At 51.3% G+C, this 12,245-nt stretch overlaps 1 protein-coding gene across 1 annotated transcript; it reads left to right on the forward strand.

Moving 5' to 3' along the window:
• Positions 1-207: 207 nt before the first annotated feature.
• Positions 208-1,799, forward strand: POU3F1 (POU class 3 homeobox 1). The gene has a single exon (XM_052811918.1). It carries the CDS (start codon positions 226-228, stop codon positions 1,345-1,347), a length of 1,122 nt encoding a protein of 373 aa, XP_052667878.1. The 5' UTR covers positions 208-225; the 3' UTR covers positions 1,348-1,799.
• Positions 1,800-12,245: the final 10,446 nt, after the last annotated feature.

The raw sequence follows: 12,245 nt of genomic DNA on the forward strand, positions 1-12,245 counted from the left end.
TCCGCCGGCCAATCCGTCGGCGGCGGCCGCCCGCCGCCGGCCAATGGCGGCGGGGAGCGGCGGGGCGGCGCCCCGCGCCGGCGGCGCCCTATGGCGGAGCGGCGCGGGCCGCCGCCGCCGGCGGGCGGGCCAATGGGGCGCGGGGGCGGGGCCGGCTGCGCGGCGGCCCGGCGCCCCGGCGCGCGGCTCTAAAGCGCGGCGCGGCGCGGCGCGGCGCAGACGGCCATGGCCGCCACGGCGCAGTACCTGCCGCGCAGCGCCGCGCTGATGCACCCCGACGGGGACCGCTTGCACCAGGGCACCACGTACCGCGAGGTGCAGAAGATGATGCACCACGAGTACCTGCAGGGGCTGGCCCCCGCCGCCGGGCACGCCGTCGGGCTGGCGCACCACCAGTGGCTGCCCAGCGCCGGCACGGACTGGGGCAGCGGCGGCGGCGGCGGGGGCGCGCACCTCCCGCCCGCCGAGCACGCCAAGGGCGGCCCGCCGGGGCCCCGCGAGGAGCTGTCCGCCGCCGCCGCCGCCTTCCACCACCGCCCGCACCTGGTGCACCAGCCGGCGGCGGGCGGCGCGGCGGGCGGCTGGGCGCAGGGCGGCGCGCACCACCTGCCGCCCATGTCGCCGCCGTCGGGGCAGCCGCTGCTCTACGCGCAGCCCTACGCGGGCCTCAACGGGATGCTGGGCCCGCCGGCGCCCGCGCTGCACCACGGGCTGCGCGACCCGCTGGGCGCCGAGGAGGCGGGCGCCCACGAGCTGGCGGCCTCGCCGCCGCCGCTGGGGCCGCCCGAGCCGTCGGACGAGGACGCGCCCAGCTCCGACGACCTGGAGCAGTTCGCCAAGCAGTTCAAGCAGCGGCGGATCAAGCTGGGCTTCACGCAGGCCGACGTGGGGCTGGCGCTGGGCACCCTCTACGGGAACGTCTTCTCGCAGACGACCATCTGCCGGTTCGAGGCGCTGCAGCTGAGCTTCAAGAACATGTGCAAGCTGAAGCCGCTGCTCAACAAGTGGCTGGAGGAGACGGACTCCAGCACGGGCAGCCCCACCAACCTGGACAAGATCGCGGCGCAGGGCCGGAAGCGCAAGAAGCGCACCTCCATCGAGGTGGGCGTCAAGGGCGCCCTGGAGAACCACTTCCTCAAGTGCCCCAAGCCCTCGGCGCACGAGATCACCTCCCTGGCGGACTCCCTGCAGCTGGAGAAGGAGGTGGTGCGGGTCTGGTTCTGCAACCGGCGGCAGAAGGAGAAGCGCATGACGCCGGCCGGGGTCCCGCACCCGCCCATGGAGGACGTTTACGCACAGGCGGACACGTCGCCGCTGCACCACGCGCTGCCCGGCGCCGTGCAGTGACTGCCCGGCCCCGCCGCCGCGGCCCCGGCGGCGGCGGAGCGGGCGCGGGCGGCGGGAGACGCGCTTTAATTTATTCCTCAGACTGGCCCGGCCGCGCCCGCTCCGCGCCCCGCGCTGTATTTATTCGCCCGCCACGGGCGCCCTGCGCGCCGGAGCCGCTCGCGGCCGCAGCAGCAGTAGCCAAAGGTTTGCGATCTCTAATTTATTCCCTTCCTCGCGCCCCCGGCCCGGCCCGGCCCGGCGGACGCTTCGATACCATTTCCCGGCCCGTTTCTATTTATTTTCTAACCGCGCGCGGAGCTCTCTCCCTCCCGTTGGTGGGTTCGGTCCGGTCCATCCCCTTGGGTTTCGGTTTTTGTTTGTATCTTTATTGCAAAACCAATGTAGACTGCGAGGGTACGTTTCTATTTATGTTATAGTAAATATTTTATTACTTACATAAACCATTTACCCAGGAACCGGTCTCGTGTCGTCTTTGCGGACCGCCGGGTGCGGGCCGGGCCGGGGGAGCCCGGCGGCCGGAGGAGCCCCGGGGCCGGGACCGGGGCTCGCTTGGGCGCGGCGCTTCGTTCCCGGGGCCCCGCCGAGTTCCCCCCCCCCCCCGGCGAGACCGCCGTGCCCCTGCCGGACCTCGCCCTCCCGCCGCCCCCTCCTTCCCCGGTAGCCGCGCGGTTGGCGGGAGCGGGGCTCGGCGGCGCCTGCCCGTCCCGTTAGCTGCGCTTGGGCTGAACTTGCCTGCGCTGAGGCACTCGTGTCCGGGCGGCACGCGTGGGGGTGGCCGGGCACCGCGCTTCGGCACGCGGAGCACTGGTGAAGTGGGGGGCTCGGGGTCTGTGGTGCTCCGGTGCTTTGCCGAGCTCGGCGTAACTTTCTGCGGGGCGAGCAGAAACCGTTCCAAACGTAACTTTAACTTCCTCCCTCCTTACCGCAGAGGTGATACGTGTGCGCTAGGATAGCTGAGAAGATCCCTTCTTTCCACTCGAACCACGCTCGGTTTTTCTGATCTCACCAGTTTTCCCTTTCATGGTTTCGTGCCCTAATGTTTTGTGGTCATGCCACGAAAGGCTGAAAACTTAGTTATTGCGTTCTCTACTTCTAGAAAAAATCAGCTCGCGTCTCTACTTTAAACCTCTTCTCCTTCAGCAAACGTCAAGAAAAGTCGCACGCGAGGATTGTGTTTGCCTTTGCAGGTCCTTTGATTCCTGCGGTATTTTGTGTGTTTGGAGAACTTTTGAAACGTGTACCTACCTATACAGAGCTCTTGCACTGATGAAATACTTGGTCGAAATCTGGTGGTAAAGCACTAAATTCTTTTTATTTAGCAGAGAACTTGCCAGTGTTCTGGAACATCTAGCACTTGCTAGTTCCCCTACTTGACTCTTGCTACAAATTATATGCTGTGAAAACAGCAGGCTTGAAAGGAATTTTCTAGTGATAGCACTGCATCCTGCATAGGAATTCGTATATAATAATTTTTTTATATATATATATAAATCTTTAACATATTAAATGTAACTTTCACTTGAAAATTTATACGTGAAAATTCTTCACCGTGGTTTGATTTTGTTGCAATTTGTGCCTTTGGGTGTGTGTGTAGTACTTGTCTAAGCAACAATACATTTGCAATAGATAATATAAATTACATTTTCAATGTCTCGTAAATTGTAGCTGTTCTACATCAGCTAATACAAAACTATTAAGTTCTCATTCAAAATTCTAGTAAACTGGTTTTTGAGAATTTAAAATAAAGTCACTTTGAGCAGTTAGTTCACTAAATACTATGTTTGATGCTCATAAGTATGTAAAGAAATGGTTCACTTTGTGGTACAAAAAAGCTAGCAAATGCTGCAGTTTAGTGTATTAATAACTTTCCTTGGCATGCAGAGCGTATTAAGAAATCTCACTTAAAGGATTCCATGTGCATTGTATGTTTTGTCAGCTTTTGTTACAGACTTAGCTTCCTTTTTTGTAGTTAGACTGGTTTTTATAGAAAGGCACAGAATTGTAGGGCTGTTGTTGAGATCCTGAATTCCAAAAGTTTTGCTGTATTTACTGAATATTTACTGATTTCTAAATAGCTAAGCATATGCAGTAGCTTAGGTGATACACTCCAGTAAAAAAGTAAAGGAGCATAATGATTCAAGGGTTTGAGTCAATGTATCATGAAAGCATTTAAACTGATTTTCAACTCTGAAGATCTTTCCTTGGCTATTCTTTTGTGTTTCACACACATGTACCATTGTGTTTAATGTTTGGTAACGCTGTAACTCTGCAGCCATTACTTAAGAATTTCCGTGTGATAGCCAGGCTTTAAGGGAAGAAGAAAAAAAATCAGAAGTGAACAAAAGAGGGTTTATTTTTTATTTATTAAAGAAAACAAACTCTTGTTTGCATTGAATGATTAATTGTACTGCTTTTCTATACCAGGAGTGATTTCAGTAGCCTCTTCATTCTGAACTAACCTGGCTGGCAAACAGTATTTATATTGATACTTAGAAGGGAAGGGTCAGTTTTCACATTGCGTTCTCATAATGGATGAGATGTGCTGTGAGTGCTGGGGAGGACGAGCACCCTTGGGTTGTTCGGTTTGTCAGATTGTATAAGGCGCTGGCAGCCCCACTGCATTAGCTCTTTCATGATGTTGAGCAGCAATAATAAAATACACTTTATATTTCTTATTTCTGCAGTGCCGCAGTGCTCAGCTGTTCTAAAAATCAAATGGCCCAAAGGTTTGCCTCTCTTAGAACTTGTTAGTTTTCTTGGTCAAGGATTAAGTAGCAATTACTGGAGGGAGACTTGATTTTTTTTTTTTCTTTTTTGGTGGTGGTTGTTTCTTACTAAAGTGAAAGTATGAGCTCATACTGCTACATCAGGAGTAAAGCACACAAAGGTAGGACTGTGATGTTGGTTAAGAACAGCAGATGTACAAATAGTTATTTAACAATGCACAAACAAAGTAAATAGTAGAATATGCAAAGTAGGAAGTGTAGATAAGGAAAAGGAGTTATGCGCATTACCAATATTAGAGAGGTTTAGGTCTGCGCTGATGCAAAATCCTTCCTTGTAACCCAAGGACAGAGGGAGCTGCAGGGGCTCTCTGCTGTTGGGCAGTGCGTGGCCCAAGTAGATGCTCTTCAGCACATCGTCACTTTTGCACTTGCATTCGGGCTGTGGTTAGTCCCTTGATAGCATCAGGCTGTGCTCACCACACTTGGGATAGGCACCCTCCTCCAGCGTGCCACCTGCCTTCAGAGTGGCTGGGGATGACCTGTTTGCCTTGCCCGCACCAGGTCCCGTGTGCGCGGTCCAGAGATGCTGGTCCCGGCCGGTGAAGCATGGAGTCACATCTCAGGCAGGTGAGGTGAGGTCACGTAGTGGCAATAGGGTCTCTGGCCAGCTGGGGCAGTTGGCATGAGGGAAATGTGTCCCTGACGAGAGCTGAGCCCTACCCTTGTACTCGCAGAAAGGCACAAGGCTGGGCTGTGCCTTCTCTGTGCTGCATCCTTGCTGGGAGCAGAGCAGCCTGCCTGTGCTCTCCAGGTACTTGGGAGGGCAGCTGCGCTTTCCAAATGCTGTTGTCTTATCGGTTATCAGCAATCCTAGGAAACTGCTGTATTCTGTAAGGCAGACTATATTCAGCAGAGTATCACTTTTTTCTTCCTTTTATTTTTAAAAAGGTAGACGGTTGCTTTCCTGTGTGCTTAGGAAAAGGTTGTGGTGTCCCAGTATCCAACTTCCTTTTCAGATTTCTTGTCTTAGAATATTACTCCTGCCACTTGCAAGAGCAGGGAGCACTTGCTCTATAACAACTGCAGAAGTGAGTATGGCACAGCAGTTTGCCTTGCTAGGCACAGTCACACATAATCATTGATGCCGTATTCATCAACGCTTTCAACAGAATCTGGTCTCTTCTGCTAACTGCTGTCCACTCAGAGCCTGATCCCAGCAAAGCACCGGCAATGCAAACCGTCCCCTAACTAGCTAAAACAGCAGCAGAAACGCTGTAATCTCTTTTAATGTAAATTTGGAGCATCAGTGTTAACACCTTGGAATCTTGTTCCTAATTCTGCCCGTCCCTGCTCCGTCTCTCTCCCACAAGGAAAGATTTCAGCACCGTCTGGTTGAGCATATATTTTAATTCTGTGCTAATGTTGTTTGCATATATTTTAATTTTATGCTAATGCTACCGTTGTTTGGTTGGAGCTGGATCAGCCCGGGGAAAGTTCAGCATTATTTCACAGGTATTGGAAACAGGCTTGGGTCATGCCCGCAGGGCAGAAGCCCACAGCTGTGGAATTGCTTCTCCCTAGCTGCCTTGTATTGTTTCTTACAGTTGCGTTGTTTACAGCCAGCATATCCTGGCCAACATACTCCAAGCCGGTGCTTGTAGCTTGTCGCATGTGTTCAGGACAGGAGCGCAGCCTGCCGTGGTTCTTGCCGGCGTGCCCTGCCTGCAGCGGGGATGCAGGCGGACAGGCTGCCCTCCTGCTGCTCTGGGAGCACATCGGCTCCAGGCAGGGGCAGGAGCAAGCTGAGATGTGGTGGGGGCTGTTGTGGTTTTGTTTTAAAATGCTTGATGGCCATAGATGAAAGAAAGTGTCTGGTCTCGCTAAGATTTATATTGCTGCTTAGAGAGACCTGGCCCAACAGACCCTCCTGAAATGGGCAACTCCAAAGAGCAGGATTTCTCCAGGCTTACACCAGTGAATACAGTGTGGGCTCTGATCAGCATCATCCCTCTGTTTTATATGTAGGTGCATATATAGGAAAAACACAGAGAAGGAGCTCGTTAAGTCTTTCATGTGAACTCCCACTGCGCTTTGCAGAGCTGATTTATGGGCATTCAGCATCTCTCCCACTTGTTACTTGTTGATGAGCGTAACTGCGTATGTGTGCACACACAGCTCTCACCTGAGCACAGAAGTAGAAATACAGCCAACTGCACTTAATCAGGTGTTTTCCTTTGTGATTCATGTAAACTCTACCCATGAAAGTTCCCCCTAGTTTCAGTTTGAACTGGTAAGACCAGGCTTCTCCGTGTAACCTACCATGCTGTGCATGGGAATTAAAAGGTTGCAAAGGCAGCGTTAAAGCATATGATACTGTATAGAAGATACAATGTTCATGTTAGATCAGACTTCATGAATATTTCATGTTCCTTGTTACCACATTATTTTTGGTGTTGGTCAAAATGAGTTATTTCTTGCAAGCCTTGCAAAGCTGTTTTAGTTACAGAGGTGCCCTGGCTCATACACCGCTGAAAGCGCTTGCTGCAGAGCAGAATGCTGTCAGTCCCAAACCTTAAAGATGTTTTTTATTTATTTTCCTCTTTGCCACCTTTCTTTTGGAGTGTTCTGCCCGATAAAAACATCTGTGCAACACCTCCAGCACCCAGTTGTGTTTCCTTGTGGGCACATTGACTGCTTGCAGCTCCACAGAGGGCAATCTGCTTTTGATCACTTTGCCAGATTATCATTCTTCCAAGTCTTCCTGCTTTTTAATTCCTGCAACAGCTGCTCTAGGGCCAAAATGGACAGCACTCACCACAGCCAAAGAAGAGCATTTCTTTCGTAATGTTTCCAAGCTGGCTTTTCTGTCAACATGTTTAAGAAAGGCGGATGGCTAGCTTAAACTGCTCGGCTCCCTGTCTCAGGAGCTATACCCATAACAGCTGAGTGCCTTGAAACTAAATGAATGAACAAATGCACAAAAGTCTTCTTGCAGATGTCATGTATATGCACCAGAGTTGTCAGATGCTCCGTGGAAGTGCCTGCTCCTCACTAGCGGATCGATACAAGGTATGAGAAAGCCAATGGGCATTTTTTCATTTCACTGTAGGTTTGTTTTTTTTTCCTGTGGAAATTTGTCCTGTGGTTTTTCATTACCTGGAGCTCAATGTGTATTAGTACCTCTCACTCACCCTGGAGGCTGTGTGACTTTGAGATTATGCTGGATCTTAAATTTGTAGCTAGCCAAAACTCTGGGAAATGAATTTGATTTACATGTTTGCATCTTTTTGCAGTCATTTGCAGGATTGGTTTTAAAGAGTCAGGCTGTTGCATCAGATGTGTTTATGTATTTTTTTTTAAATGTATAATTAGTTTTAAATTGGAGAAGTTTTTTTCAGTCGTGTTTAAGACTAACCTGGTTACAGACAAAAGAAGTGGTGGCTTTTCAAATAAACCAACAGAAGTGTGGGCAGTGAGAGAACTGTAGTACAGAAGGGCAGTTATCAGATTTGCTACAGTGGAGACTTTCCTCCAAAACAGTATCAGAGCTCCTGGATTTTACTCCCAGATCTCCTGTTAATTTCCCTGAGGACTATGAGAAATGTTTTGGGGTTTTTTTCCCAGTGTTTTTACTTCTCGTGAAGTGATGTAATAAATCTTTCCTTAAGTTGCAAGGGTTAATTTCTCTGGAGTGCTGAGAGGATCTCAGCAAAAAGAGCTACAGCAGTGTAAGAAGCTCCCTGGTGAGGTGTGTGAATAGTGTGGGTTTGAAGGCAGCTTACTCGGTAGCTCCAGTGGAAAGAACATTTCCATGTGCTGGACTCTGAGGTGCAGTGCGGGCAGAGCTGTACTGTAGGGATGCAAGAGCTGCTCTCCTGCTTCCCCCTCTCTCACTAGTCTGTATATAGGTATTTTCCTGGTCTGGGCAAAGTGTTCCTGACCCTGCTGCCCCAGGGCTGTGGAAAGCAGGACAGGCTGGCTGTGTGTAGGACAGGCTGGCCGTGTGTTTTGAGGATAAGTGCTGTGGAAGGGCATCACCCACTGCTGAAATGGTGTCCGTCAGCCCAGGAGCCCCGTGGAGCTCCAGCTCGTGATGACAAGCACAGCCGAGTGCCGTCTCTCCAGGTCCCAGCTGACTTGCATCAGCACAGTGTTATTTTTACTTACGTTGCCTGTGGCGTGTATCTGGCGAAGCTGTCTGGAGGAGCACCGACGTGCTGTGGTGGCTGGCCCTTGTCCCCTGCCCTCTCTCCCAGCCAGGTGGGCGTCGGGTTGCAACTTTGAATTTCTCTTCTTCAGGACCAAGGTCTGTGCCCCTTATGCCTTCGTGTCCTCTGCAGAGCTCGAAGTGCCAGGAGCTGGCGAATGCTTAGTGCTCAGAACAGTTTTAATCACACGTCTTTTCTCATGCCTTAGCACGGTCTCGGGTGTCGGAGCATTATTCAGGAGCAAAGGGATGAAAACTGTTGCCAAACCTGACCTCGCACGTTGCTTCCCTTGTCAGCCCCCACGGTGTTCTCCTGAATGAGTCCGTGTACTCGTGCAGCAGAGAGTCGCAGGATCTGCTCGAGCGGTGAGGTTCCGGGGTCTGATCCACTGTGCCTCAGCCCCTGCAGCTGCCAGCCCCTGCGGCAGTGAGGGAGAAGCCTGATGGACCTGTTAAAAGGCGCAGAATTGCAACAGGCATGGGAGCGATCTAACAAACCCATCATCACAGAAAAGCCTTGTATCTTGTGGTTCAGGCTACAAATCACCACAGGGCCTGGGTTGGTTTTTTTTTTCCTTTCTTTAAACATTATCACTTCAGAGAATGGAGCTGGAGTCATCTGCAGCCGTCTAGTTGGAGGAAACGAGGGGTTTGCTGAGCCCCACGAGAAGCAGGCTGAGCAGCATGCTTGTCAGCCAAACTTCGGCATGAAGGATGCTGACTCTTCAGCAAATATGGGCAAGCAAAGAGCAGCAGGCAGTTGCAGTGCTGGATTCATTCTGTCCTGTAGTTCTCTCAGGTATGTGTGAAAATCATGCTCTCGCTCATAAGATGGTTGTGACACAAAGGGTATTTGCTCCTGATAGGAGGATTCTTATCTCTTTGTTTTCCTGAAATTACTTCATTTACTCTCAGCAGCAACATGCAATTTTATTTTCAAATGAGAATATATAACAACTTAGCTCATCAGTAGCAGAGCTTGCCACTTCTGACTGCAGCAAGTCTGTGACAGTCTTTCTTCAACAAGCCTCTTACTGGTGTATCGAAGAAAAGAGCTTTCTCAGCTTTGGAAGCATCCCACTGTTGGCTCTCACTATCTTAGTCTTACTGATTGCTGGATTGTTCTGCTGCTTGCATGGCACCAGGGACTTTCCAGCCCCTGGATCATGAAGATCAGTGCAGGGCCAAGCAGTAGTGCTGTCTCACCTGCTGAGCAGCATCCCCATCTCCTTGCCTCTGCCGAAGGTGCAGCCAGTGATATCTTCTGCTGCAACCCAGAAAATGGCTATACTCACCAGAAATGAAAAACCTGAAACTGTCCCTAAAGTCACTGAGATGCTTTTGCTTGTCTCAGGGTGTGTTTGCCCTAAATATGCTTTTAAAGTGAAAGACAAATAGGCAGATCTTTGTGGGGTTTGTGAGCCAGGGTTCTGCAGCACGACAGGCTAATGGGTTGCACAATTGGTATATGCACCCTGACACTTGCCTTGCATTTGCTTTCCTGTCGCTATTCATTTTCAGTCATTTCTTTCTAGTGTAGATGGCAAAAACAAAGCACTCAGTGATACTTCGCTGAATGTATTTGTCATCCAGCGTGCTCCCACTCTGTAGGTCACCTCCCAGTGCTAGGTCTGGGGGGAGCTAGGAGTGCTGGGGCACAGCGAGGGCTGGGAGAGCTGAGCGGGGCGAGGAGCGGTTGGCACAGGCATGTGCCTGTGTTGGGGCATTTGCCTGGTCCGATGTTGCTGCTGGCCCGTTTGGATCCTCCCCAGGAGGTGGGGGGGGGTCAGCCTGGCTCTGTCCCCAAGCAGCCTGTGACAGCCGGCAGCGCAGGGCAGAGGCGGGAGCCCGCAGCTAGCAGCAGGACAGAGCCAAATTGCCTGTCCTGGGACTGGCCGGCCGGGCTGCTGCCCACAGCGTGTGGCTTAAATTCGTGGCCACATCTGCATGCTGAACTAGCTGTGGTCAGCTTCTTGGGAGGGAAAGCGTTGGACTCGGTAGGTAAAAGCTTTCCATCCCAGAGCCCTCCCTGTGCCGCACTTCGGCCGTGCTCCCCATGTCTGCCCAGGGCAGGGGCTGGCTGTGCCCCCCAGGGAGGGGGCTCGTCTCCCCAGCCCTGGCTCGGCAGGGGGGAGCAGCCTCACAGGCTGGCCCAGCCTTGCTGGTGTTGGGGACAGGCGCAGGTCAGCATCATTAAGAGGGAGAGTATTGAATCGATATCTGGAGTGTTTGATATTCTGCTTAGTGGAACACTTGTTATGTCTTTAATTACTATTTCTAAAAGCACCACGGGATGGAAAGCAAAAGGCAGAAATAAATAGCAAGGGGTGATCAATTGGGCATGAAACCCTTGTTATTGATCACCTTTAACCTCTGCTTAAACTAATGACAGAGCTACCATTTAACTGTCCCCAGGCACAAAGCGCATCAATTGTACAAGTGCCACATAAATCATGGTGGGTTGCAGTGCATTGCCGAGTGGCCCAGGAGCCAGCCTGGTTGGCGGGGAGGGCGAGGGTCCTCTCCAGAGCTGCAGGGGGGCACTGGCCTGTGCTGTGCTGCTGGAGCACCCTCAGCCAGTTTTCTCAGGTAAGCCGCTGCTCTGTGAACTGATATTTGACACAGAAAGGCTCCCAAGAGCAAAGCCATGTCACAACTCTGCATGTAGTGCAGGGCTGCATAAATGACAGTATTTCCCCTGCCTGCCTCTTTCCCCAAAGAGCTAAAAAAAGATTTATGCTATTAAAGATCCCATTGATGCCTGCTCCTGACCTCCAGATACCATGGCTGGGGGATGGTTACTGAAGCGTGGTGAGTTGGCAGGAGGAAGGGCAGACAGGACTTAGGTGAAACAATGATCCCATATCTAAGCAAGTATTTGAAGCAGCAGAGTTTGAGGAGGGAGTGACATAGGCCAGGCACAGAAAGGATCACCTTTTCCCATATGCCTTCAGTTGGCTTCCTGAATCATCAGCTGTGCTGGAATTGCCCTTTCTGTTTGGTACAGGGGTAAAAAAGAAAAAAGAAAAAAAAAGATGTGCAATTGGCAGCAGAGTGAAGTCAGCACAGCCTTTCCAGATAACAACAATAATTTTCATTAACATTCAATCTACAAATTATCCCTTGAAACCCCGGCCTGGAGATTTGCCAGTTTTCAACACAAAACAATGTTGTCTGTTACATTTCCAGCATGGTAGCATTTCCAAGGCTGTGTCTGACATACGGCATCACAGAGCTATAAGCTGTACCTCCTGCCATGTGCAGGGCAAGGGGCTGCACCCTGCCTTTTGAAGGGAATATTTGTATTTCATTGAAACAGGATGGCTGTTCTGCCAATTCAGCTCCCCAAAGAATTGGGAGGTGATCTTTTCGTTGATGTTCCCTACTCTTAGTTTTGGTGGAAGCAGTGGGCTTCTTCAGCAGCTTTCAAAAAACTATTTGTTTCCAGAGCTGTTTAGTAAGCATTCACACTGAGCCCTGGATAGGGAAGGTGGGGAAAAATCGCAGCAATTTGGAAGAGTCCCATTGAGCAGCGTGTCTGTGTGTTCATCCCTCTCAGAAAGCTCTCAGGATTACTCGTGTCTCCATGGGGACAAGGAAAAGGTCCCTTCTTGTCTGCTATTAAATGGGCTGTCCACAGCATGATGCTGAGCACATACTCTGCCTGCGCGTGGCATTGCCGTGCACATCCCTGGAGGACTTTCTTAGGAGACCCTGGATTAATACATGCTTTGCCTTTGTGCTGCCATTTGGAGGGTTTCTACTGAAACCTTAAAAATCATTTGGGTGTCCTCATCCATCAGCTATTGGAAACATTATTGATAATACAATCATTCCTCCTTTGGTCCCTCTGTTTCCCTTTTTCTCTGCTGCAGATGCTGTAATTAGTCACTGCTGTCCCCCTGAAACGTCGAGAGATTGGAATCTGCCCAGGTGCAGCATGGGAGCATTGCAAATGCAGC

This window comes from Harpia harpyja, chromosome 16 (genome assembly GCF_026419915.1).
Source record: "Harpia harpyja isolate bHarHar1 chromosome 16, bHarHar1 primary haplotype, whole genome shotgun sequence".
Lineage (NCBI taxonomy): Eukaryota > Metazoa > Chordata > Aves > Accipitriformes > Accipitridae > Harpia > Harpia harpyja.

Bases quoted from the DNA above. Each gene is read 5' to 3' on its own strand.
- POU3F1 (XM_052811918.1), top strand. From the start codon at position 226: ATGGCCGCCACGGCGCAGTACCTGCCGCGCAGCGCCGCGCTGATGCAC.